Source organism: Myotis daubentonii, chromosome Y (assembly GCF_963259705.1).
Source record: "Myotis daubentonii chromosome Y, mMyoDau2.1, whole genome shotgun sequence".
NCBI classification, from domain to species: Eukaryota; Metazoa; Chordata; class Mammalia; order Chiroptera; family Vespertilionidae; genus Myotis; species Myotis daubentonii.
The window spans coordinates 2407052-2434460 of record NC_081862.1 but is presented as its reverse complement, the minus strand read 5'-3'; the positions used below and the strand labels follow the sequence as shown (position 1 = coordinate 2434460).

The 27409-nt window shown below is 49.6% G+C and overlaps 1 protein-coding gene and 1 pseudogene across 1 annotated transcript; both read left to right on the top strand.

Annotated features, from left to right (window-relative positions):
• LOC132225620 (histone-lysine N-methyltransferase PRDM7-like) overlaps window positions 1–11098 on the top strand; it is a 30875-nt pseudogene extending 19777 nt beyond the window's left edge.
• LOC132225522 (histone-lysine N-methyltransferase PRDM9-like) lies at window positions 11030–27200 on the top strand (the record flags this gene model as incomplete). The annotated part of the gene is made up of 10 exons (XM_059680618.1): window positions 11030–11117; window positions 11260–11367; window positions 17452–17501; window positions 20015–20171; window positions 20766–20867; window positions 21066–21337; window positions 21774–21841; window positions 22933–23126; window positions 25606–26383; window positions 26633–27200. Coding segments are annotated over exons 2-10 (2271 nt in total), but the record flags the coding sequence as incomplete, so codon positions are not given.
• Window positions 27201–27409: the final 209 nt, after the last annotated feature.

Below are 27409 nucleotides of genomic sequence, written 5' to 3'. Positions count from 1 at the left end.
CTTTGTTAAATTTTTTGGAAAATAAACTTCAGTGGGGAATCCCCTCCGAGATTATTTCAACTCCAAGTGAGAGAGGAAGGCAGACTGGCTGGAGAGGGACGGGAGTCAGGAGTGTAAGAAGCAGGTTGGGGAAATATTTTTGTTGTTGTTGTTAATCCTCACCCAAGGATATTTTTCCACTGATTATTTTTTGAGAGAGAGTAGAAGGGGGAGAGACAGAGAGAGAAACATCAATAGCTTGTCTCCCACGGGCACCCCAACCAGGGCTGGGGATTGAGCTTGCAACCAAGGGACGTGCCCTTGACTAGAATCGAACCCAGGAGCCTGGAGTCCCCAAGGTGATGCTCTATCACTGAGCCAAACTGGCTAGGGCATGGTTGGGGAGATATTTTGAAACAGGACTTTGTAGTGTATTTGAAATAGGCTAACACTGAAAGAAATCAAGTAGGAATACTGTGTGAGGAAAGACATATTTCCATTTTAAGATTTGTGGAAAACTGAGAGAAGCAATTGCTAGTTGGGGCGTATTGTTCCTCTATTTTTAAATATTTTTATTGATTTGAGAGAGAGAGGAAGGGAAATGAAGAGAGAGATAGAAATATCAACATGGATCAGCTGCCTCCTGCTGGGATAGAGCACAAAACCTGGGCATGTGCCCTGACCAGGAATCAAACTGGTGACGACCTGGTTCATGGGTTGGTGCTCAACCAGTGAGATACCTGGCCAGGCCTGTGGTTTTTCTCTTTAACATGACTTAGAAGATACATGTATATGGAAATGTCACGATAGTCAAACCCATATAAGGAGTCAAATGGCTTCTGATGGTCCTTGATCTGTAAGACCTTTTTTCTTTTCAATCCTCACCCAAGGATATTTTTCCATTGATTTTTATAGAGAGTGAAAGACAGAGGGAAAGACAGAGAGAAATATCAATGTGAGAGGAACACATCGATTTGTTGCCTCCTGCACAATCCCTGACCAGGTCCTGGGCCGGGTAGAAGCCTGCAACCAAGGCACATGCCCTTGATGGGAATCAAACTCACGACCTTTCTGTCCACAGGCTGAGGCTCTATCCACTGTTCCACACTGACCAGGGCTGTAGAAAAGACTTTGATATGGGGTCTCTGAATTTCTGAAGAAGAGTAGTGCAGACAAAGAAAAAGAAAAGTAGACTGTGAAGGAACACTTTGTGGGAGGCAGAGCTTGCACTGTCAACACAGAATGATTCTGGAGACAGGTCTTACCAGGAGACAGAGCGTAAGGCACAGGCAGCCTTGCCCACACATGCCCTGACCAAAACTTTCTCCTTCAGCAGAACCAAAGCCAGAGATCCACACATGTCCCTCCTGCTCTGTGGCCTTCTCCAGTCAGACATTCCTCAGCCAACATGTGAAACGCAATCACCCCTCTGAGATTCTGCCAGGAGCACCTGCAGGAAAACACCTCCAGTCAGAGGAACCCGGCCCAGAGCGTCAAAATCAACAGCAGCAGCAACATCCTGGTCCACATGGGTGGAATGACAAAGCTGAAGGTCAAGAGGTCAAAGGAACTTCCAAACATTTGCTTAAAAGGATCAGGCACAGAGGAACTTCAAGGGACTCTTTCAAGCCTCCCAACAGACAAATAGGGAGCTCCAGTGAGCGTGAGAGAATAATGGAGGAAGAGCCCAGCACAGGCCAGGACGTGAATCCAAAGAACAGAGGCAAATTATCTGTGGGAGTAAGAATGTCAAAAATTGTAACAATCAATCATGGAGGGTGTGGGCAAGGCTTCAATGATAAGTCACATATCGACACACACCAGAGGACACACTCAGGGGAGAAGCCATATGTGTGCAGGGAGTGTGGGAAAGGCTTTACACGGAAGTCACATCTCATCAGACACCAGAGGACACACTCAGGGGAGAAGCCATATGTGTGCAGCGAGTGTGGGAAAGGCTTTACACGGAAGTCACATCTCATCAGACACCAGAGGACACACTCAGGGGAGAAGCCATATGTGTGCAGGGAGTGTGGGCGAGGATTTACACAGAAGTCATCTCTCATCACACACCAGAGGACACACTCAGGGGAGAAGCCCTATGTGTGTAGGGAGTGTGGGCGAGGCTTTAAAGATAAGTCAAGTCTCATCAAACACCAGAGGACACACTCAGGGGAGAAGCCATATGTGTGCAGGGAGTGTGGCAGAGGCTTTAGAGATAAGTCAGGTCTCATCAAGCACCAGAGAACACACTCAGGGGAGAAGCCCTATGTTTGCAGGGAGTGTGGGAGAGGCTTTAGAGATAAGTCAGGTCTCATCAAACACCAGAGAACACACTCAGGGGAGAAGCCCAATGTTTGCAGGGAGTGTGGGCGAGGCTTTACAGATAATTCAAGTCTCATCAAACACCAGAGGACACACTCAGGAGATAAGCCCTATGTGTGCAGGGAGTGTGGGAGAGGCTTTAGAGATAAGTCAGGTATCATCAAACACCAGAGAACACACTCAGGGGAGAAGCCCTATGTGTGTAGGGAGTGTGGGAGAGGCTTTAGAGATAAGTCAGGTCTCATCAAACACCAGAGAACACACTCAGGGGAGAAGCCCTATGTGTGTAGGGAGTGTGGGCGAGGCTTTACACAGAAGTCATCTCTCATCAAACACCAGAGGACACACTCGGGGGAGAAGCCCTATGTGTGCAGGGAGTGTGGGAGAGAGGCTTTAGAGATAAGTCAGTTCTCATCAAACACCAGAGAACACACTCAGGGGAGAAGCCCTATGTGTGTAGGGAGTGTGGGCGAGGCTTTACACAGAAGTCATCTCTCATCAAACACCAGAGGACACACTCGGGGGAGAAGCCCTATGTGTGCAGGGAGTGTGGGAGAGGCTTTAGAGATAAGTCATGTCTCATCAAACACCAGAGGACACACTCAGGGGAGAAGCCCTATGTGTGCAGGGAGTGTGGGAGAGGCTTTAGAGATAAGTCAGGTCTCATCAAACACCAGAGAACACACTCAGGGGAGAAACCCTATGTGTGTAGGGAGTGTGGGAGAGGCTTTAGAGATAAGTCAGTTCTCATCAAACACCAGAGAACACATTCAGGGGAGAAGCCCTATGTGTGTAGGGAGTGTGGGAGAGGCTTTAGAGATAAGTCAAGTCTCATCAAACACCAGAGAACACACTCAGGGGAGAAGCCCTATGTTTGCAGGGAGTGTGGGCGAGGCTTTACACAGAAGTCCAATCTCATGAGACACCAGACAACACACTCAGGGGAGAAGCCCGGTGTTTGCAGGGAGGATGCATCATGAGCCCTAAATTGCACCTCAGCAGCTACAGGGCAAGTGTAGGCACCGCATACCTCATACCCCAGCTCTGAGGGGGCTTTAGAGGAAGCCTGCTGGCCCCTTTCCCTCCCCAAGAGTGTAATTAGTACAGAAGTAACTGGTCAAACAAATCCTCCGCTTTCAAAAGGAGAGGCAATAGACAAACAGTTCCGTAAGTGCTATGGGGATGTCAACACGAATGTCCCTCATGGTGCTTTTGGCCTCGTTTTAATAAAGTTTGTGTCCAGACAAACCTGAAGCCTACGTGCCTGATCCCCCTCATCACTGAAAGCAGAGTTCCAGGAGGGCCTCAAAGAACCCTCAGCCACAGACCTGAACCCGGGAAGGCGGAATCTGGCGTCAGTCCAGTGAGTTCCCCGTCAGGGAGAGGGATTGAGACACACTCACCAGGAACATGAATAGGACCCCACCAACCCCTTGGCTTCTCCTGGCTCCTCCCCTGATTCCTTAGACCTCTGTAGCCTCAAAGGTGAAAGTCAGAGAGGGTGTGTGCAGGTGTGTGTGTGCATGTGTGTGTACATGTGTGTGCGTGTGTGTGTGTGTGTGTGCCTGTGTGCCTGTGCACACACCTGTGCTGCCTCAGTCTGGACACCCAAGCAGGGGCCCTGTGCTGCCTCAGTCTCGCCTGGGGCATAGCATGTGGGCACCAGGTCTGTCCACAAGGGTTTGAGTCTCAGCTCTGCCCTCACAACTGTGTGTCCTAAGGCAAGACCCCCAAATTCTCTGTGCCTCTTTCCAAACTATAAAGCGGGAGGGTGACCCAGGCTTTGGAGTGTCATTCAGAGTGGGGTCAGCACCGGTGCCTCTGGCTCAGGGTGGTTAAAACACGCATCTCTCGGTGAACAGCGTCTGACAGGCCTTGAGGTGGACAAGGGCGGCAGAGGGAGTGGGGCCGAGGAGCCAGTATAGAGCTCAAGCAGCCCCACTGTTCTGCGTGGACTCGGCTGCCTGAGCAGGAGGCGTGGGGTCAGGCATGCTCCTCCCCCGGCCACCCCCTCCCACTGAGCCTGGGCAGGTGGCACTGAGATTGACCAGGACAAAGGCCCTCACCACCCTGCTGAGAGCTGCTGGGTGCACCTCACCTCACAGTGTGTGCGACGCCCACCTCGCAGCAGCTCCTGGTGCCTGGCCTTGTACCTGGGTCTGCGGTTCTCACCCTCCCCTGACCTGTCTGAAATCCTTAACTGCACGTTTCTTATGGGGAGTCTGATGGGCCATGGACCCGCGTGAGCAGAGCAGGCAGGCCGTGTCGGTCATTCCTGGCCACCGGTTCACAGGTAATGTCCACTGAGGCCAGGAGCACCGACCCTCATGGGCCCATGTGTGGGAGTCCAGCGAGGCTCCAGGGAACAGGTAAGCATCTGCCTGTGGAGGCGATGGGGCCCCAGCAACCAGAGGCCCCGCTTTTCTTAAAACAGAGCGGACGTCCATGCAGGGAGCAGGCACACGTGGTGAGGGCCCGTCACCCCTCAGCCCGAGGGACCTAGCACAGAACCTGTTTCTGGAGGAGAGCTCCTGCAGGGGGTACCCAAACCCATGACCTGGGACCATAACCTTCCCTCTCCCGCCCGGCTGGCATGGCTCAGCACTTGAGTATCGACCTATGAACCAGGAGGTCAGAGTTCAATTCCTGGTCAGGGCACATGCTCGGGTTGTGGGCTTGATCCCCAGTGTGGAGCCTGCAAGAGGCAGCAGATCCATGATTCTCTGCCATCATGGATGTTCTCTCTCTCTCTCTCTCTCTCTCTCTCTCTCTCTCTCTCTCTCTCTCTCTCTCTCTCCACCCCCCTTCTTCTCCCTTTCTATCTGAAATCAATAAAAAATACATTTAAAAAAATGATGGCATTTCTATGTGAAGAATGGAAACCTCATTCCCTACAATGACTGAGGGCTTGGGTTGGTGACCTGAAACTCTCAGAAGCAACCATTGAGCCTCACCTTCATACTCGTGTTTTCCCACATTAACCCAATCCTGAAACACCTCAGGACCAGGAGAAATCTGCCAGTTGGGATATTGTTTTCTGTGGGTCTCAGCAGACTCGGGAGGAGCCAGCCCACAGTCATGGAGCTGTTGACACCCAAGCAGGGGCCCTGTGCACATTGGAAGGTGGGCTCTCTCGCTCAGGTCAGGAGGGGCAAACCCCCACCCCCAGCATCGCATTGAAACACCACACATTTCCAAGTGGCTCAGCACCTCCGGTGAGTATCTCTCAGGGGGTGAAGGAAAGCTTTGCACAATCAAGTCCTCATTCACATTAAAAATGTTGGTGTACCCGTGCCCAAACCTCCACATACAGGAAGGTTCTGGTTTGACTAGTCACGCCTTGATTTGTTGAATACATCTTTCCCAGGTTGCAATGATTAGCCTTTAACTTCATGCACAGCTTTTTCTACCATTTGTTTCCATGTCCAGTGTGACACATCTCACTTCCTTTGGAAGGAAATGGAAAATTCTCCAGGATGCGATGCTCCGCTGTTTGGGTGTAGATGTGCACACACGTTTTAAACTGAGATACTGTGAACATTCATGAACTGGAATTCTCACAATGACTAGGAAAGACAAGTGGTGGGTGTTTTCGGTAAAATCTGATACCTATTGGGAGGAGGATAGGAGCAGATTTGACAGTTTCCAGTTTTATTTTAAATCTGTTGTTCTTGATCTGACACACAGAGGGACAGGGAGACAAAGAGAAACAATCAGGTGATGGGGGTGGCCTTACCAGGAATCAAGGGCACTTCTTGGTTCATAGGTCAGCACTCACTCATTGAGCCTCGCTTGCTGGGCTGTGTGTTGCTATTTGGATGACCTCTTTCTACAAAGACAGTGCGGCCCTGGCTGGGTAGATTACATGCCAGGGGGATGAGAGCCTTTACCTTGCTGGTGTTCTCATGCTGCTTGGAGCATCAGGCCTGTTTCCATCATCACAGCAGGTGGGAGCTGTGGCATCAGTACAAGCCTACTTCTACCTTCTGCCTATAGGTTCATAACAGAATGAAGGGAAAACCATGAAGGTTGTCTCAACAAGGGGACCAGTCATTTAGCAAACATTCTGCTTTGGTGACAACACATGACCCCCAACAGTTCCTTGGGCAGCGATACACAGTAATACTTACCAAGTTTCTAAACATTTGCCAAGTAAAACATTCACTCTTACAAAGTTTTTTTTTTAATATTTTATTGGTTTTTTACAGAGAGGAAGGGAGAGGGATAGAGAGTTAGAAACATCGGTGAGAGAGAAACATCAATCAGCTGCCTCCTGCACACTCCCTACTGGGGATGTGCCCGCAACCAAGGTACATGCCCTTGTCCGGAATCGAACCTGGGACCCTTCAGTCCGCAGGCCGACGCTCTATCCACTGAGCCAAACCGGTTAGGGCCACTCTTACAAAGTTTTTAACATGCTCACTTAATTACACTTAGGAAGGCAACTTTGTACGGGAAATGTCGTTTTCTAAAATAAAATGTATGTATAATACAAATGTAGAATACATCACACAGATGACTGCTTGGCTCGGATTTATTTTTCATACATACAGTAACTATATAGAATAAGTTTGAGATCACTTTTCAAACAACTGATGTGTGAATGGATGTCCAGAGAGGTCTTGGGTCTTGGGCAGAGTCACCATGAAGTAGGTGCTGTCTGTGGAAATGGAATCCAGGGTTCTGGAGTCAAAAACCTCTGAGAAGGTACATCTGGGAGGATAAAAGGAACCAGCACAGTGGTCACAGGTTCCCGGATGTCACCTCTCCAGGCCACTGCATCCTCGATTATCTGTGTGTCCCTCGGTCTCTGTGTCCCTCGGTCTATGTGTCCCTCAGTCTGTGTGTCCCTCAGCCTGTATGTCCCTCGGTCACTGACACCGGGTGAGTCTGCTCCCATCTTCTCAGTTTGGGGGACTCTGGGAGCAGCGACACAACGCAGTAGAGGAGAGCACGTGCAGGACCCTCCTCTGTCCATTCCCCGCCTCCTTCACGCCTCGCTTTCCCCTGCTTGTCCAGGCCTCGCCCCCCCCCCTCAGAGCCTCGCCCAAACGTGGTGGCTTGGGAGACCCTGCAAGGACCGCGCTAGAATGGCCTCGTCGTGTTGTGTCAGGATCTTGCCAGCTGAGAGACACTCATACATTTTATTTTTATCTTATAGACACATTCCTTGGAAAAACATCAGCGGAGCTGAATGCTCTGCTCATCAAGGTGCCTTTCTTTAGGGGTATGCTGCTTTTTCACACCCTCCAAAGCTTTTCCTTCTTTGTACGTTTTTCTTGTTTATGTTTTGGTTAATTCTTACCAGAGGATATGTTTTTACTGACAGAGGGAGGGGGGAGAGGGAGGGAGGGGATAGAGAAGAAACAAAAACGCAAACATGAATATGCAAGAGACACATGCATCTTTGGCTCCCACAAGAGCCCAGACTGGGGCAGGCAATGAAGCCTGCATCCCAGGTATGTGCTCTGGACCAGGAATCCCACCAGCGACCCTTCCCTGGGCACCCGAAGGTCTAACCAGTGAACAACACTGGCCAGGCCTATTCCTTCTGCTTAGCAGATGAGAGCAAATGTCACTCTTTCTTCTGGCAGAAGGCGGCCAATCTATGATGATCACTCATCATTGATCTTTCTCTCTTCCTTTCTGAACTAGTAGAAATGTATATTTCTAAAAAAAACCACTGTGGCCCTGGCCAGTGTGCCTCAGTGGGGAGAGTGTCAACCTATGTATTGAAGGGCCCCTGGTTTGATTCCCGGTCAGGGCACATGCCCCGGTTGCGGGCTGGATCCGCAGTAGGGAGGGGGTGATACAGGAGGCAGCTGATCCATGATTCTCTCTCATCATTGATGTTTCCATCTCTATCCCTTTCCCTTCATCTCTGAAATCAATAAAACTATATTTAAAAAAAAAACATACTGGGTTTCAACACAAAAGTTTAAATTGAAATTTTTTCGCGCTACTAACATGTTCCCATGATACCCTGCATCTGGAGGTGCCATCAACAATGACAGCCTCCCTGGTACTGATTGCATCAATAATGGCAGCCTACAGGGGAAGGACTGCCTCAGTAATGCCCGCCTCTAGGCTACATTGATCATTGCAGCCTCCAGAGTACTAGCTGCCTCAGTAATGCCCTACAGAAGCCGCTGAGTCTAGTGGTAATAACACGTTCTTGCGATACCCTTGCGCCTCGCTGTACGGACTGGCTGCTGCAATCATAGCGGCCGCCGGGTTACTGGCTGCCTCAGGAAAGGAGACCTGTCCTGTACTGGCTGCCTTGGTGACGGCGGCCGCCCCAGGACTGACTGCTCCAATCATGGCAGCCTCTAGGTTACGGACTGAATTACTGAACGCACAGCTTCCCCATGTCAGTGCAGCAGCCAAGGCCTCCCTCTGCAGGGCTGGGACAGGAAGGGGTGCAAAAGCCAGACCCGTGACTTCAGTCCATCCGGGGAAGGAATAATTGCACCCTGGACAGCCTCGATGATTTTGTAGGGTTTTCTGTAGGTTTTGTTTGTTTGTGATTTGTTGGGTAGACTTTTCCATCAAATTCACGGGACATTAGCTAACATTTCAGAACCACGGACAGAAGCATAAGGTGTTATTCTTTGAATGGCCACAAGAGGGACCCAGAGGATCGTTTTCGCAAAGGAATTGGCTGACAGCTTCCTTTAAGGCAGTGGTTCTCAACCTTCCTAATGCCGCGACCCTTTAGTACAGTTCCTCATGTTGTGCTGGCCCCCAACCATAAAATTATTTTCGTTGCTACTTCATCACTGTAATGTCGCTACTGTTATGAATCGTCATGTAAATGTGTGATATGCAGGATGTATTTTCATTGTGACAAACTGAACATAATTAAAGCATAGTGATTCATCACAAAAACAATATGTAATTATATATGTGTTTTTTCGATGGTCTTAAGCTACCCCTGTGAAAGGGTCGTTCGACCCCCAAAGGGGTCGCAACCCACAGGTTGAGAACCGCTGTTCTAGTGGGAATCCCTGTTTCCCAGAAGGCAACTCCCGGCCTACCGCCTGGTCCTCTCGCTAAGGAAGCGAACACACGCGCCTGGAAGACAGTCCGGGACCTAAATACCGTCGGGTGGAACACAGACTGGGTCAGGCGGCAGGAAGGATGTGTCACCCCAACACCTGCCCGGGCGGGGGGCTCCGGGCTCCTGGAGTCCCTCCGCGAAACCACAGGAATCCGAGCCCTGGACACCGCCCAGCCGTGCCTGGCTGAAAGCTTCTTGACGGACACTCGCAGGACCCTGGGTAGCCAATCACCACCAGGGGTTGAGGGCGGAAGGCGGGCTCTTTCGACAAGATTCTGCCATTGACTGGCAGGAAGGCTGCACCCTGCGCCCCGCCCTTTCCGCGTTTCTGACCGCCCATTGGCAGGCAGGGCCCTGTGACCGCATCACTGATTGGCGGCTGCCTCTGACGCTCTGGGTGCGGGAAGCTCCCCCTCCCGCCGCCTCACAAGCCTGAGGGCGGGAGCGCGCGGCGGGCAGCGCGTGGGTTTGAGGGGACCTCGGCCAGGTGCGCAGCGCCGCAGGGAGACCCACAGTTAAACGGGTGCCTCGCGTGGGAACCCCTTTGCCGCCGGCCTTCAACCCCCAGCCGAAGACCCGGGGTGTCCTCCCGAGAGGCTCCCACTCTGTCAGCCTCCACGCACCCCAAGTCCGCTAACCCGGAGGACCCCCGGGCTCCGCGCCCAGAGGAACGCTCAATCCCCCAAAGCTCAGACCCAGCACACCCCGAGCCCGGGCTCCCTAACCACGGCACCCCAGAAAGACCAAATCCCCACCTCCGAGACCCGAAACCCTGAAGCCTGTCCTTGAGACCCCAAATCTCTGTGCAGGAGCCCAAATCCTCTCACCCGAGCTCCCCAAGTTTCCTGGCCAGAAAGACCCGGATTGTGTCCCGCGGGCCCATCTCCTCAGCCCGTGACGTCTCTGCCCCTTGAGGCGCCTCCTCCCGCGTGCATTGCTCCGGGATCGCGGGTGCCATTCCCGAACCCGGTTCCTCCCGGCACAGCACCCCCAATGTCAGGGCGCCTCCACCTCCACCCCCAGGGCCCTCAACCCCCCACCGCGCCCCTCAGTCCCCCCCCACCACGCCCCTCAGACTCCTGACCGCGCCCCTCACACCCCCCACCGCGCCCCTCACACCCCCCACCGTGCCCACAGTCCTCTCCGACCAAGCCCCTCAGACCCCCACACCGCGCCCCTCACACCCCCCACCTCGCCCCTCAGTCCCCCCCCGACCCCGCCCCTCAGACTCCTGACCGCGCCCCTCAGTCGCCCCCTGAGACCGCCCCAGCCTCCCAGGGAAGGAGGCGCCCCCTGGTGGGTCTTAATGGCTGTGGCCCTGGCCACCTGGTCCCGGTCCCAGTCTGTCCTGAGGCGGGAGCGGGTTCGTCAGCGCCTCCTCCTCACACAGGCACTGCGGCCTCCTGCTGGGACTGGGCTGGCGGCACCATAAACCCCGACAGGGACCCCCAGGAGCGGCCCGAGAGGAGGCGGGGAGAGCAGGGCACAGAACCAAGGTGAGGGGGTCCACGGGGGTGGAGGTGGGGACGGGGGTGGGGACGGGGTGGAGGCGGGGCGCCCCCCCTCGGGCCGGGGCGGACGGACGGACGGTCTCTCCTCCAGCCCAGGGCCGCCTGCAGGGACGTGTCCATCTACTTCTCCCGGGAGGAGTGGGCCCACTACTTCTCCCGGGAGGAGTGGGCGCAGATGGGCGCCTGGGAGCGAGCCCGGCACCGGAACGTGAAGAGCAACTAGGAGGCGCTCCTCAGCATTGGTGACCGGGAGGGGGTGGCGGGGCCGCGGGGGGTTGGGGGGCTCCGTCCAGGGCCCCGGCTCCGCCCCGCTCGGCGCTGGCTCTGCTGTTCATCCCTCAGCTCTTCGCCCGCAGGACAGACTCTTTCTTTCTCTCCTTCCAGGTCTCAGGGCCCCTCGACCCGCCTTCATGAGTCGCCGCGGCAGAACAGCCAGGCACGGGGCGGAGGACTCCGAGGACTCGGATGAAGAGTGGACCCCGAGGCCGCGAGGTGCGGGCGGAGGGCGTGCAGGTGCCTGACCCCGACCAGGTGTTGGTCGGGCGGGCTCTCAGGAGTTACCGGGGAGGAGCAAGAGGCAGAGCAGTTACACACCAGGGGCTGTTCACATAAACCCCTTTTTATGAATCATTTATTTTACAGAGAGAGAGAGAGTGAGAGAGAGAGGAACCTCCATCGCTGCCTCCTGCCGGCCCCCCACCTCACGGTTCATAGGTCGAGGCTCAACCACTTAGCCACACTGGCCAGGGTCAGAGAACCTCTTTCAATGTGTAACAATAATTATATACAGATTTAGTGTTGACACTATCACAGAAGTTCCCCCATTTCTCGCCCTTTTCTCACCTTCACCCAGACCCACCCCCCAAATCTACAATAATAAAACCATAATATGCAAATCCAGGGAGGACCAGCTGAAGGACTGGCCAGATGACCAGGCTCTGACACCCACTGGCGTCAGGCCAGCCAAGGCCTGTAAAACACAATTGGTCCGGCCCCACCATCCCCCATGATGCCCTGCAGAGAAAGGCCCAGGCCACTAGCCACTAGCCACTGGGTGATCAATGGGGGCTCCCCGTCACCCCAAAGAGGGAGGCCCAGGCCACCAATGCACAGCTGGGGCTGCTGAACCAGTCCTCCATCTGAAGGCGATGGATCGCAGGGCTCCCAGACTGTCAGAGGCACAGAGGGCACAGGTCGGGGTGAGGAATCCCCCTCCCCCCCCCCCCCCCCCGGCCGCCATTCCCGGTACATAAATTTATAAATTTCCTGCAATGGTGCTCTAGTATATATATACTAGAGGCCCGGTGCACAAAAATTTGTGCATTGGGGGGGGGGGTCCCTCAGCCCGGCCTGTGCCCTCTCACAGTCTGGGACGCCTTGGGAGATAACGTCCTGCTGGCTTAGGCCTGCTCCCGGGTGGCAGAGGGCAGTCCCAATCCCTAGGTGCAGCCCCTGGTTGGGCTCAGAGCAGGGCTGATTGGGGAGTTGGGGTGCCGCCCCCTGTCATGCACAGAGCAGGGCGATCGGGAGGTTGCGATGCCACCCTCAGTCACGCTCAGGGTAGGGCCGATTGGGGGGTTGGGGCACCGCCCCCTGTCACACTCAAGGCAGGGTCGATGGGAAGGTTGCGGCACCACCCCCTGTCACACACAGAGCAGGGCCAATCAGGGGTTGGGGCACTGCCCCCTGTCACTCACAGAGCAGGGCCAATCAGGGGGTTGGGGCGCTGCTCCCTGTCACTCCCAGAGCAGGGCCCATCAGGGGTTTGGGGTGCGGCCCTCTATCGCCCACAGAGCAGGGCTGATCAGGGTGTTGGGGCGCCGCCACTCTCACACTCAGGGCAGGGCCGATGGGGAGGTTATGGCTCTACGCCGTCACACACAGAGCAGGGCCCATGTGGAGGCTGGGGGGTTGTGGCCCCGGCCCCTGTCACACACAGAGCCGCAGGGCGATCAGTGGGTTTGGGCGCTGCCCCCGTCACACTGATCCCGGTGCCGGGAGGCATATTACCCTTTTACTATATAGGATAGAGGCCTGGTGCATGGGTGGGGCTGGCTGGTTTGCCCTGAAGGGTGTCCTGGATCAGGGTGGGGGTCCCCACTGGGGTGCCTGGCCAGTCTGGGTGAGGGGCTGAGGGCTGTTTTCAGGCTGGGGGTGACTGAAGCTCCCAACCACTCCTTTTTTTCTTTTCTTTTTTTTTTTTATTCTGGGCCAGCTTTAGCTCTGAGGTTTGGCTCCAGCTCTTAGGCCTCCACTGGTGAAAGTAGGTTTCTGGCCTTTGCTTACAATGCTGTGATCCTGCTGGCTGAAGCCCAGGACTAAAGCAGGTTTCTGGGGTTTTGTTTAGCTTCTATATTTGTTACATAGTTGCTTAGAGTTGCAGGTCAGAGGCCTGCAGCCGCAGGCAGGGAATTTTGGAGTCCTCTGTCACTGAAGCAAGCAAGCCTCATGTTAGTTTCAAGCTGCCTGGCTGCCGGCCGCCATCTTGGCTGGCAGTTAATTTGCAAATTGCCCTGATTAGCCAATGGGAAGGGTAGTGGTCGTATGCCAATTACCATGTTTCTCTTTTATTAGATAGGATATATATATATATATATATATATATATATATATATATATATATATATAATTTTCTTAAGCTGTTCTCTCTCTGGGAGCACACACACCCCTCACCCTTTCCCCTCTACTCCCCCCCCCACTAGGTGTGCATCTCCTAAACTAAGAGACCCAGGAGACTTGCACCAGGGAGTATGGGTAGTGGCAGGTCATTCAGGCTAACCCCCTGAACCTGGCTCCAAGGCCCCTTTGCTATGACTTTCCAATGAGCCAAAGCAGCCCGCCTAGGCTGAATTCTTTCCTTTAACCTTTCTAGAGCAACACAGCAGCCCAGCCTAGGCGCTCTCCTGCTGCTGCTTCTATCCTAAGTCCTTCCTTGTTTCACTGTCCCCAGCTTTAATAAACATTCTTTCAAAATAAAAATAAATAAATAGCCATTGCTTGGTGCCTCAGTTGGTTGGAGCATCCTCCCATACACCAAAAATTTTTGGGTTCCACCCCCAGTAGGGGTGTGTATGGGCTACAAGTGATCGATGTTTCTCTCTCATATCTATGTTTCCCTCTCTTTCTTTCTCTTCCTCTCTCTCTAAAATCAATAAACATATATTCTCACGTGAGGATTAAAAGATAATAGTAGAGGGCGATAAATGGTGATGGAAACAAATAAGATAAAGCCTGGAAACCAAGATGGCGGCATAGGTTAACGCAGGAGATTGCTGCCTCGAACAACCAATTCAAGGGTACACCTAAAAGACAGAACGGACATCATCCAGAACCACAGGAAGGCTAGCTGAGTGGAAATTCTACAACTAGGAGGAAAGAGAATATCATACCCAGACTCAGAGGAGGCGCAGTGCTGAAGTGAAATACTCAGGTTCGGAGTGTGCGGTTGTTGTTTTCAATCGGGAGGGAGTTTCTGACTCTGAGCTCCAGATCCGGGCGAGTCTCTAGGGACCCAGATTCAAACAGGAGAAGCGGGACTGTCTGGCTTCGGTCGGAACTCGAAGGCAGCTTTCTCTCCGAGGTTTGCAGCAGTTGCTGGGAGTCTGTGAGGCAGAGCCCCTAGGGATGGAACTGAGAGCAGCCATAACTGCGCGCTGCAGCCCGCCCTGTAGATCCCCGGGGACCCGCCCCGCCCAAGCCCTGCGCAGAGCCACTTGCCGCATAGCCTCAGGCAAACGCTAGATTAGCACCGCCCTAGAGATCCAGCACAGAAGCTCTCCCACTGCAGACACAGCTGACTCTCATAGCCAGTTAGCCTGGAGGTCAAATCACCCCCGGTATTGCCAACCGACAACAATCAAGGCTTAACTACAACAAGACTGCGCACAAAGACCACTAGGGGGTGCACCAAGAAAAGATAAAAAAATGCGGAGACAAAGAAACAGGATGCAAATGTCAGAAATGGAAGATATAGAGCTCAAAACCACACTTTTAAGGTCTCTCAAGAACTGTCTAGAAGCTGCCGATAAACTGAGTAAGGCCCTCGAAAAGACTGGTGAGACCGCTGATAAATGTAGTGAGATTCTCAAGAAATCTAATGAGATCGTCGATATTGTGATAAAGAACCAACTAGAAATTAAGCATACACTGACTGAAATAAAGAATATTGTACAGACACCCCACAGCAGACCAGAGGAGCGCAAGAATCAAGTCAAAGATTCGAAATGCGAAGAAGCAAAAAACACACAACTGGAAAAGCAAAATGAAAAAAGAATCTGAAAATATGAAGATAGTGTAAGGAGCCTCTGGGACAGCTTCAAGCGTACCAACATCAGAATTATAGGGGTGCCAGAAGATGAGAGAGAGCAAGATATTGAAAACCTATTTGAAGAAATAATGACAGAAAACTTCCCCCACCTGGTGAAAGAAATAGACTTACACATCCAGGAAGCGCAGAGAACCCAAACAAAAGGAATCCAAAGAGCGCCACACCAAGACACATCATAATTAAAATGCCAAGAGCAAAAGACAAAGAGAAAATCCTAAAAGCAGCAAGAGAAAGAAACTCAGTTACCTACAAGGGAATACCCATACGGCTGTCAGCTCATTTCTCAACAGAAACTTTGCAGGCCAGAAGGGAATGGCAAGAAATATTCAAAGTGATGAATACCAAGTACCTACAACCAAGATTACTTTATCCAGCAAAGCTATCATTCAGAACTGAAGGTCAGATAAAGAGCTTCACAGATAAGGAAAAGCTAAAGGAGTTCATCACCACCAAACCAGTATTATATGAAATGCTGAAAGGTATCCTTTAAGAAGAGGAAGAAGAAGAAAAAAGGTAAAGATACAAATTATGAACAACAAACATGCATCTATCAACAAGTGAATCTAAGAATCAAGTGAACAAATAATCTGGTGATCACAATAGAATCAGGGACATAGAAAGAGAAGGGACTGACTATTCTTGGGGGGAAAGGGGCGTAGGAGATGCGGGAAAAAACTGGACAAAAAACGTGCACCTATGGATGAGAACAGTGGGTGGGGAGTGAGGGCGGAGGGTGGGGTGGGAACTGGGAAGAGGGGAGTTATGGGGGAAAAAAAGAGGAATAAATGTACTAACCTAATTCACCTAGTACTTACAAACTGATAAGAAACAGATCAACAAAAAATAAGATAAAATAAAATAAAGAATAATAATATAATTATATAGATATAGAACATTAACAAACAAGTATACAAAAATATAAAAGTGAGTAAAAAATAACTAATTCAGAAGAGTTGTCATCACATAGAAGGAGGAAGGTCTGACGGGTGAGCAGTGCTCTAAGACCTGCATGGGGACATATGGGAAAATTATTACTCATGGTAGTTAGGGGGTTGGGTTGTGGGCCAGGGTAGGAAGTAGTTCACTGTTGTATCAGGTTCCATGTCAGCCATGGCATCATCTGCCAGGTTTCATGAAAGTCGGGTTGGTAGGGTCTGTAGTTCCATGGGTCTGAGGTTGGAACATAGCTGAAGTCACGACGTTATCTCTAACTTGCCCGAAACTCTGTTTCTGTGGTGACTAGACCTGAGTCTTTGTTCCTAAGACTGTGTGATGCTGATCAGAATCTAGTGATTAGGAAAGGTGGCACAGTCCACATGTGCAAAGGAGGAAGGATAAGAAAGAAAGGAGGCAAGGTGGTCCTGGTGCCATTGGACTGGACAAGGCCAGTGTGAAGACAGAAGGCAGAGAGGAGAAAGGGCCAGGTTGCAGAGTAGAGATTCTTTGCAGTTACGTGACTGTCATTATATGTGTGTCATGAAAGGCCAATTTTTTTTTTTTTTTGCTGTTTAGGGCAATTTTATTTTTTAAATCCTCACCCAAGGATATTCATTGAATTTAGAGGGAGGAAAGGAGAGAGACAGAAAGGGAGACAGAAACATCAATGTGAGAGAGGAACATTTATCCGTTGCCTCCCGTGTACACCCCAATACAGATCAAACCTGAAACCTTGTGGTGTACAAGACAATACTCCAACCAACTGAGCCGCCCAGCCACGGCTAGGCAAATTTAAATATATATATATATATATATATATATATATATATATATATATATATATATATATATATATATATATATATCTTGAACAGAGGATGAAGTACAGATGGGGTTTTGTCTATTTTTAAACATTTTAAGAAAATTAGCTGATGCTCCTAATAAAAGCATAAGCCTAATGAAACATCAAAAAACATTTCCAATCATCCTTGGTCTGTCCTTAGATCACTCTCTGATTCAGAATTCTGAAAAAATAAGAATCCCCAGATTTTGAAATAATTACCAACCAAAAATGATTTCTGACCCGGCAGGCGTGGCTCAGAGATTGAGCATCGACCTATGAACCACGAAGTCGCAGTTCGATTCCCAGTCAGGGGACATGCCCAGGTTGTGCGCTCGATCCCTGCTGTGGGGTGTTCAGGAGACAGCTAATCCATGATTCTCTATCATCATTGATGTTTCTCTCTCTCTCCCTCGCCCTCTCCCTTCCTCTCTGAACTTATATGTATTATTGATTTCTCACCATCTTTTAGCTAAACCTTCTTGGGTGGCCTTCAGAGTGGAACAGAATAAACATCAGAAGGTGAGTATTCCCCAAATCCTGTTGAAAAGAAATTCTTCCTCCTGGATGCAAATGCAGGGAAGAGGAGAAAAAATCAGAGTGCAGCCTAGAAACTGCCACCTTTCTTTCCTGACCTCTTCAACAAAATGCCCAATATCATCTCAGTCGTTAATAACATCAGCTACAATAGTAGCTGCCACGGGTTTTATCTTCACAATGCTTCAGACTCTAAGAATTCTACGTGAATAAACTCACTTAAACCTTACCACAACCCTATGAGGTAGGTACTATAACTATCACCGTTTCTGATGAGGAAACTGAGGTTTCAGACATATACAAGTGTTTGATTATATGTCTGAGATCACAGTATTGGTGGGCATGCACTCTAATCCATAGCTTCATCTCTAAACCACTTACAAGCTCATTAAAATTTCCATACTTTTATGCAGTTTCCACTGTCTTATCCATACATGATTACATCTTTCACTGACTGATGATTCCAAACACTATGCTGCCGTGAGAGATGCAACAAGACTTCCGACTCGCGGAAGCTTACTGACATATAGGCAGTTTGCACAGTGAATGGTCCCCCATGAAGAAGGACATAGGAACCCCAGCATCAGAGCCTCCTGGTCAAATAAAAGAAAGCACCTCTCAACTCTGGGGAGCTTCAGGTTTGACAATTGAGAAACAATAAATAAAGTGACTTAAGAACTTCATAGAGATGACACACTATTCAATAGAAGCTCATCCATCTGGAACTGGTTTTGAATGCTCATTCCAGTAAGAAGCATGGCTTCTTTCTCTGAGCTCTAATTAGGCCAGTGTCATCTTGTTTGAATCATTTGCTCCGCCTGCCTACGTCTGCATTGTGAGCTCTTTGGTTCACAGCAGATTTTTCTCTTCCAGAAGTCCCAGGCCCAGCTCAGGGTCCCTGAGGGCCCCTGAATGTTGGCTGAAAGAGTGCTTTAAAATTTACAAATTAAACTAGAATAGGGTCAAAAAATAATGAAGATAATTTACATGTGATTTCAAATACAGAGACGACTGAGAGGTACATTGATAGCAGGACTGTAATTTGACATTCACACTGTATCAAAGAGCTCACAGAACACTTTGGTGAACACCGTTATATGTCATGTTCATTATAACATTAAGAATTAGCATGTTATAGGTCAGGAAAAATGAAGAGAACTAGCTAGTAGCACAACCTTATTCAAACAGAATTGGTGGGATCCAACTACTCTAATTACAAATATTCTTTCCGTGATATACTAATTTGCACATCCTATATAATATGCTAAGTGTCCAGTCGCCCGTTCAACCAATCAAAGCATAATATGATGATGACATGCTAATGCCACTAACTGCTCGCTATGATGTGCACTGACCACCAAGGGGCAGACAGTCAACCGGTAGACCAGTTGCTATGACGTGCACTGATCACCAGGAGGAAGACGCTCTGACCTATAGGTTAGCTTGCTGCTGGGGTCCAGCTGATCAGGACTGAGCGAGATGGCCGGACACACCCTGGAGTCCTCCTGCGGTTCCTCCCCAGCTGGCCAACCTCCCGCGTCCCTCCCCAGCCCCGATCGTGCCCCAGTGGGGTCCCTCAGCCTAGCCTGTGCCCTCTCGCAATCCAGGACCTCTCGGGGAATGTCGGAGCGCCAGTTTTGGCCTGATCCCACAGGCCAGGATGAGGGACCCCGCTGGTGCATGAATTCGTGCACTGGGTCTCTAGTTTTAGCATAATTTTCCTTATTTTCATGATAGGTTTCTGCCAGCCATTTCTTTTTAAAAATATATGTTTTTATTGATTTTAGAGAGAAAGAGGAAGGGAGAGGGAGAGAAGCATCAGTGAGAGAGAAAAACATGGATCGGTTGCCTCCTACACAGACCCCCACCTGGGATCTAACCCATAACCAGGACATGTACCATGACCGGGAATGGAACCGGCAACCCTTCAGTTCAACCAACTGAGCTACACCAGCCAGGGCTCTGCCAACTATTTTCCTTTCTTTCTTTTTTATTCTTAATCCTCACCCAAGGATATTTTCTCATTGATTTTTAGGGAGAATAGAAGAGAGAGGGAGAGACAGAGAGAAATATCAATGTGAGAGACACATTGATTGGTTGCCTCCTGCATAAGTCCAGACCAGGGCATGGGCCAGGGAGGAGGATCCTGCAACCAAGTCACTGGCCCTTGATCGGAATAGAACTAAGGACCCTTCAATCCGCAGGCTGACACTCTATCAACTGAGCTACACTGGTTAGGGCCCAACTATGACTTATTTTCTTACCAGTATCTTTCACTCTCACTGTTCTATAAAAAAAAAAGATCCTTAAGGCACGGGTTCTAGTCTTCAATTCACAACCCACATTGGCCATTTCTTTTTCCTCTAATATTCATACTTCCCAGGTATTTCAGAGTTGTTGAAGTGTTTATTGAAGTCATGTATGTGAAAATATATCATAAACCCTACATAATTAAATAAATGCATGTTACCTTTTAATATGGGACTTCCACATTGAAGGCAAAGTCCAGGACGTCATTAAGTAATGAGTCTACTTTGAAGGAATTGTCAGGAACAGCAAATTTGTTGACCACCAGTGGCTCAGAGCAGACTCAGAAACCAGTGCCCCCTCCTGGAGAAGTAAGTCCCTCTGGACAGCACCCTAGATCGAAATTGGGTAAGTTACATAATTTGGAGATTTCAGTTTCACTAATTCTTCTAGAAAGGCTAATCAGTATAGCCTAGGTATGTGGGGTGGACTTTGCATAGGCCTGGATTTGAAACTGGAGTGAGCGCTGAAGCTTTGAGCTAATCTTACCAACTCTCTGAGCTCCTGAATGCTAATGTGTAAAGTGAACATAAGGAAACATGGGCCACATAAAGTTTGATAGCATTAAATTAAACCTTAAACAATTGACACATGCAAGTTGTCCAATAAATCCATCTGTGATAATAGCAACCATATTCTCTTGGTGTTGTGTGCCCAGGTCTTTACTCAGTGCCTAACGCATAATGTTCCCTCAATACATACCTTATGAATGACCAAAGCTTGGGAGGATGAACCTCATAATGGGATCATCTAGAAACTAAAATTGAATCAGCCACCAATAGTCAGTGTGGAGTGCTAGTCTTTTAGTTAATGGAGGAAAATACCACATACTATAATAGAACAGGCGATCATTTGATGGTAGGACATTGTGTGTTTTCTGATAAGATAGGGACTAATGTTCCAGGCCTCATCCCCTCAGTCACCTGCCCTTCTCCCATGTAGACCTCAGGAGAAAGGAGATCGAAGTGAAGATGTATAGCCTACGAGAGAGGAAGTGTTGTGTCTACCAAGAGGTCAGCGAGCCCCAGGACGATGACTACCTATGTAAGCTCACCCTCACCAAGGAGCATGTTATGTCTTGATGCAAGAATTTCACTTGGTCTTTGGGTGCCCAAATCATTCCCTTCCTCTCGTGACCGGGAGTACAGGATTGAGGCTCACTGATGTGAGCTCTTTCCGAAGCTCTTCATGTCCAGGAACATGCACTGCACCCTCCCTCTTCCCTGTTGCTCTTGCCTCCAGATTGTGAGAAGTGTCAGAACTTCTTCATTGACAGCTGTGCTGTGCATGGGCCTCCTACGTTTGTAAAAGACAGTGCCGCGGACAAGGGGCATGCCAACCGCTCAGCCCTCACTCTGCCCCCTGGGTTGAGAATCGGACCATCAGGCATCCCTGAGGCTGGGCTTGGAGTGTGGAATGAGGAATGTGATCTGCCCGAGGGCCTGCACTTTGGCCCTTATGAGGGTCAGATCACAGAAGATGAAGCCACAGCCAACAACGGCTACTCCTGGCTGGTGAGAACTTTACCTCTTCCCTGTCCTCTGGCTTCCCCGTCCCTCCTGTGGCTTGGGGGGCCCCCACCTTCTACATGCTAGGACATGGATGGGGACCATATGGTTAGTTAGCTCTGTGTACTGGGCGGACTTTGCATGAACATGGAGCTCCTCTCTAAGGATCAGAGGGTAAATGGGAGCAAAGTGGTACAGACTCCTCCCTTGGGGGCTCCTGCTTAGTGGACAAATCAATTCCGACGTGTAGATGATGAGTAAGAAAAATATCCTGTGATCACCATTGGCAGTTGAATCACCATGCAGGCTGAAAGAGATTTGATGACAGTAGAATAAAGTAATTCTTCTATTATATACACACAACCACACACACACACACACACACACACACACACACACACACACACACACACGGCCTTTAACTTCTTTTCCTGAAATGCAGATCACCAAAGGGAGAAACTGCTATGAGTATGTGGATGGAAAGGATACATCTCAGGCCAACTGGATGAGGTAAGGTCACTAGGCTTCTGGGTGCCAGAGAGGATACTCATGCCTCACAACCCACATGTCTGTCCTTCCCATCATGCCTCCCTAATGGTCTCCCTCAGTTCTCTGTTCCCCTTTTTTCTCCATACAGTGATCTTTAACATCTAGAGACATTTAGGAAAAAAGGAGGTAAAAGTATAGCATATGTCCTCAAAATAGAAGTCTCTGGTTTGGGCACTGACTGGGAAAACCTTGAGGACCCTGTATTACTCTGTGATTTATCTAATGGACATTAGTTAAACACCTACTATGTTCCAGTTTAGAGGAAGGAATCCATTACTTACACAGATTACACAATCCATGACCCTAGGGAGGACTTACTGCAGACGGACATGAAACATTTTATTTCATAAACATTTAACTCTAATTTTCCTATTTTTCAAGAAGTGCCCAGTGCCCAGATAGCCTTGAACTAAGGATAGTCTAAACCTGTGAGGGCAGCACATCATCCCAGACTCAGTTCTAACTACAACTGGGTGTTGGAGCCTGCAGAGTAATAGTGCTCATGGCCCTTTCCTGAGGGGCTCTCTTGTGTCAGGGGAGACAGATTATGAATAAACTACTATTGTTCTGTGTTATTTTTCTAAGACAGAGAGACCTCCACGTTTCTGTGGGAACCTGGGGGAGGCAACTGAATGATGCCTTCAATAAAGTGTGGGGAGACTCGACAAAGGCCTCTGAAGAGAAGGTAGACTTGGACTGAGTGTTGAATGATGTGAGTCCTAGATCAAGCCCCGAGTTCTGTGGTGTAACACAGAACCTGACTTACAGCTTAGAGAAGCTAGAGGTCACCAGGTTTGATGGGGAAGTCTGCAATGAGGCTTTGGAAATGGCATTAGGCAGGATGAGCACTGTGAGCAGGACTTAGAGACAGGAATTCACATGACATTGTGACAGAGGCTTGGACATTGAACAGAAGTTTCCCCAGGAGCATGGGTGTGGGTGCCATCAGTGCTGAGGGCCTTAAGCTTCAGTGAGGAGCTGGGCACAAATATGACAGGTAGTGGAAACTCATCGCCTGTGCTTTTCTTTCCTTTCATCTGCCTCAACGCCAGGTATGTGAACTGCGCCCGGGATGACCAAGAACAGAACCTGGTGGCCTTTCAATATCACAGGCAGATTTTCTACCGAACCTGCCGGGTCGTGAGGAAGGGCTGTGAGCTGCTGGTCTGGTATGGAGAAGAGTATGGCCAAAAGCTGGGCATCAAGAGGGGCAGCAAGTGGAAGACAGAGCTTGTGGCCGGGAGAGGTGGGCACCACTCTTCTTCAACATGGAAAGAAAGAATTCTTAGAAGTTTTCATGCTCCAACTCTCAAGTAGAGTAAACTCCACTCTAGAGTCAGCAAAGCTTCAAATCAGATGCTGCAGAAATTGATGGCTCATCACATAGGTTTTTGATTCTTAGGAACAATTTTAATATTTTTATTTTTGTTCTAATTTTTAAAAATATGCTTTTATTGGTTTTAGAGACAGAGATGAAGGGAGAGGGAGAGAAATATTAATCTGCTGCCTCCTTCATTATCCCTACTGGGGATCAAGTCCACCACCCAGACATGTGCCCTGACCAGGAATCAAACTGGCTACCTCTGGGTGAATGGGACAATGCTCAACGAACTGAGCCACACTGGCCAGGGGCTATATTTGTTCCATTTTAAAAAATTCTTCATGCACAAAATACACAGCATCATATAGTGCTGAAAGGGTTAGAGGCAAAAAAAAAAAAAAAAAAAAAAGGTTTCAGGCACTTAGCCAGCTCTCTTATCAAGGTGGTTGTTTGTGGGTTGCTGTTTTGTTTGTTTTTTTTAACACTTTAGCTGTTTCTTCTTCATTTACTGCATATTTCTAAATGAAATGTGTGTGTTAACATGCATTCATTCATTATTTTGTGACTTGCCATGTGAATTCCTACGCGGTGCCACCCAGAGTTCTGGGAGCTGGAAATACAGATCAACAGGATGATCAGAATCACTGCTCCTGAGCAGGTGGCTGGTGAAGGAGGGAAGCCCTGGCAGACATATGTGCATGTGCTTAATATTACACAGTGGTTAGCACTTTGGAGAAAACGGGCCCAGGACAAGTGCCTAGGGATCACTGTGAGGGGAAGGTGGGTGTGTCGGATTGCAAAGGTCAAGGGAAGGCTTTCTCAGGAGACAACAGTTACAACAGTTGTGTCACAAGGTCCCAGGCAGAAGGAGTGGCTGGTGCAGGGAAGGAAAGAGGTGGGGTGTAGAGCTGGCTGAGGGCTACTCCCGTCTCAGTCTCGGTACAGAGGGTAAGAACAGAGGTTGGACAGATGCCTAGCAGCCTGGAAATACAGTGCCTATGATCCAAGCTGAGATACTGGGGACTTTCTTGAGTGAGACGGGACAATTGAGCAGTTTTCAGCTGCAGAGTGGCATGTTCTAAAACTATGCTTTGTTAAATTTTTTGGAAAATAAACTTCAGTGGGGAATCCCCTCCGAGATTATTTCAACTCCAAGTGAGAGAGGAAGGCAGACTGGCTGGAGAGGGACGGGAGTCAGGAGTGTAAGAAGCAGGTTGGGGAAATATTTTTGTTGTTGTTGTTAATCCTCACCCAAGGATATTTTTCCACTGATTATTTTTTGAGAGAGGGTAGAAGGGGGAGAGACAGAGAGAGAAACATCAATAGCTTGTCTCCCACGGGCACCCCAACCAGGGCTGGGGATTGAGCTTGCAACCAAGGGACGTGCCCTTGACTAGAATCGAACCCAGGAGCCTGGAGTCCCCAAGGTGACGCTCTATCACTGAGCCAAACTGGCTAGGGCATGGTTGGGGAGATATTTTGAAACAGGACTTTGTAGTGTATTTGAAATAGGCTAACACTGAAAGAAATCAAGTAGGAATACTGTGTGAGGAAAGACATATTTCCATTTTAAGATTTGTGGAAAACTGAGAGAAGCAATTGCTAGTTGGGGCGTATTGTTCCTCTATTTTTAAATATTTTTATTGATTTGAGAGAGAGAGGAAGGGAAATGAAGAGAGAGATAGAAATATCAACATGGATCAGCTGCCTCCTGATGGGATAGAGCACAAAACCTGGGCATGTGCCCTGACCAGGAATCAAACTGGTGACGACCTGGTTCATGGGTTGGTGCTCAACCAGTGAGATACCTGGCCAGGCCTGTGGTTTTTCTCTTTAACATGACTTAGAAGATACATGTATATGGAAATGTCACGATAGTCAAACCCATATAAGGAGTCAAATGGCTTCTGATGGTCCTTGATCTGTAAGACCTTTTTTCTTTTCAATCCTCACCCAAGGATATTTTTCCATTGATTTTTATAGAGAGTGAAAGACAGAGGGAAAGACAGAGATAAATATCAATGTGAGAGGAACACATCGATTTGTTGCCTCCTGCACAATCCCTGACCAGGTCCTGGGCCGGGTAGAAGCCTGCAACCAAGGCACATGCCCTTGATGGGAATCAAACCCACGACCTTTCTGTCCACAGGCTGAGGCTCTATCCACTGTTCCACACTGACCAGGGCTGTAGAAAAGACTTTGATATGGGGTCTCTGGATTTCTGAAGAAGAGTAGTGCAGACAAAGAAAAAGAAAAGTAGACTGTGAAGGAACACTTTGTGGGAGGCAGAGCTTGCACTGTCAACACAGAATGATTCTGGAGACAGGTCTTACCAGGAGACAGAGCGTAAGGCACAGGCAGCCTTGCCCACACATGCCCTGACCAAAACTTTCTCCTTCAGCAGAACCAAAGCCAGAGATCCACACATGTCCCTCCTGCTCTGTGGCCTTCTCCAGTCAGACATTCCTCAGCCAACATGTGAAACGCAATCACCCCTCTGAGATTCTGCCAGGAGCACCTGCAGGAAAAAACCTCCAGTCAGAGGAACCCGGCCCAGAGCGTCAAAATCAACAGCAGCAGCAACATCCTGGTCCACATGGGTGGAATGACAAAGCTGAAGGTCAAGAGGTCAAAGGAACTTCCAAACCTTTGCTTAAAAGGATCAGGCACAGAGGAACTTCAAGGGACTCTTTCAAGCCTCCCAACAGACAAATAGGGAGCTCCAGTGAGCGTGAGAGAATAATGGAGGAAGAGCCCAGCACAGGCCAGGACGTGAATCCAAAGAACAGAGGCAAATTATCTTTGGGAGTAAGAATGTCAAAAATTGTAACAATCAATCATGGAGGGTGTGGGCAAGGCTTCAATGATAAGTCACATATCGACACACACCAGAGGACACACTCAGGGGAGAAGCCATATGTGTGCAGGGAGTGTGGGAAAGGCTTTACACGGAAGTTACATCTCATCAGACACCAGAGGACACACTCAGGGGAGAAGCCATATGTGTGCAGCGAGTGTGGGAAAGGCTTTACACGGAAGTCACATCTCATCAGACACCAGAGGACACACTCAGGGGAGAAGCCATATGTGTGCAGGGAGTGTGGGCGAGGATTTACACAGAAGTCATCTATCATCACACACCAGAGGACACACTCAGGGGAGAAGCCCTATGTGTGTAGGGAGTGTGGGTGAGGCTTTAAAGATAAGTCAAGTCTCATCAAACACCAGAGGACACACTCAGGGGATCAGCCATATGTGTGCAGGGAGTGTGGCAGAGGCTTTAGAGATAAGTCAGGTCTCATCAAGCACCAGAGAACACACTCAGGGGAGAAGCCCTATGTTTGCAGGGAGTGTGGGAGAGGCTTTAGAGATAAGTCAGGTCTCATCAAACACCAGAGAACACACTCAGGGGAGAAGCCCAATGTTTGCAGGGAGTGTGGGCGAGGCTTTACAGATAATTCAAGTCTCATCAAACACCAGAGGACACACTCAGGAGATAAGCCCTATGTGTGCAGGGAGTGTGGGAGAGGCTTTAGAGATAAGTCAGGTATCATCAAACACCAGAGAACACACTCAGGGGAGAAGCCCTATGTGTGTAGGGAGTGTGGGAGAGGCTTTAGAGATAAGTCAGGTCTCATCAAACACCAGAGAACACACTCAGGGGAGAAGCCCTATGTGTGTAGGGAGTGTGGGCGAGGCTTTACACAGAAGTCATCTCTCATCAAACACCAGAGGACACACTCGGGGGAGAAGCCCTATGTGTGCAGGGAGTGTGGGAGAGGCTTTAGAGATAAGTCAGTTCTCATCAAACACCAGAGAACACACTCAGGGGAGAAGCCCTATGTGTGTAGGGAGTGTGGGCGAGGCTTTACACAGAAGTCATCTCTCATCAAACACCAGAGGACACACTCGAGGGAGAAGCCCTATGTGTGCAGGGAGTGTGGGAGAGGCTTTAGAGATAAGTCATGTCTCATCAAACACCAGAGGACACACTCAGGGGAGAAGCCCTATGTGTGCAGGGAGTGTGGGAGAGGCTTTAGAGATAAGTCAGGTCTCATCAAACACCAGAGAACACACTCAGGGGAGAAACCCTATGTGTGTAGGGAGTGTGGGAGAGGCTTTAGAGATAAGTCAGTTCTCATCAAACACCAGAGAACACATTCAGGGGAGAAGCCCTATGTGTGTAGGGAGTGTGGGAGAGGCTTTAG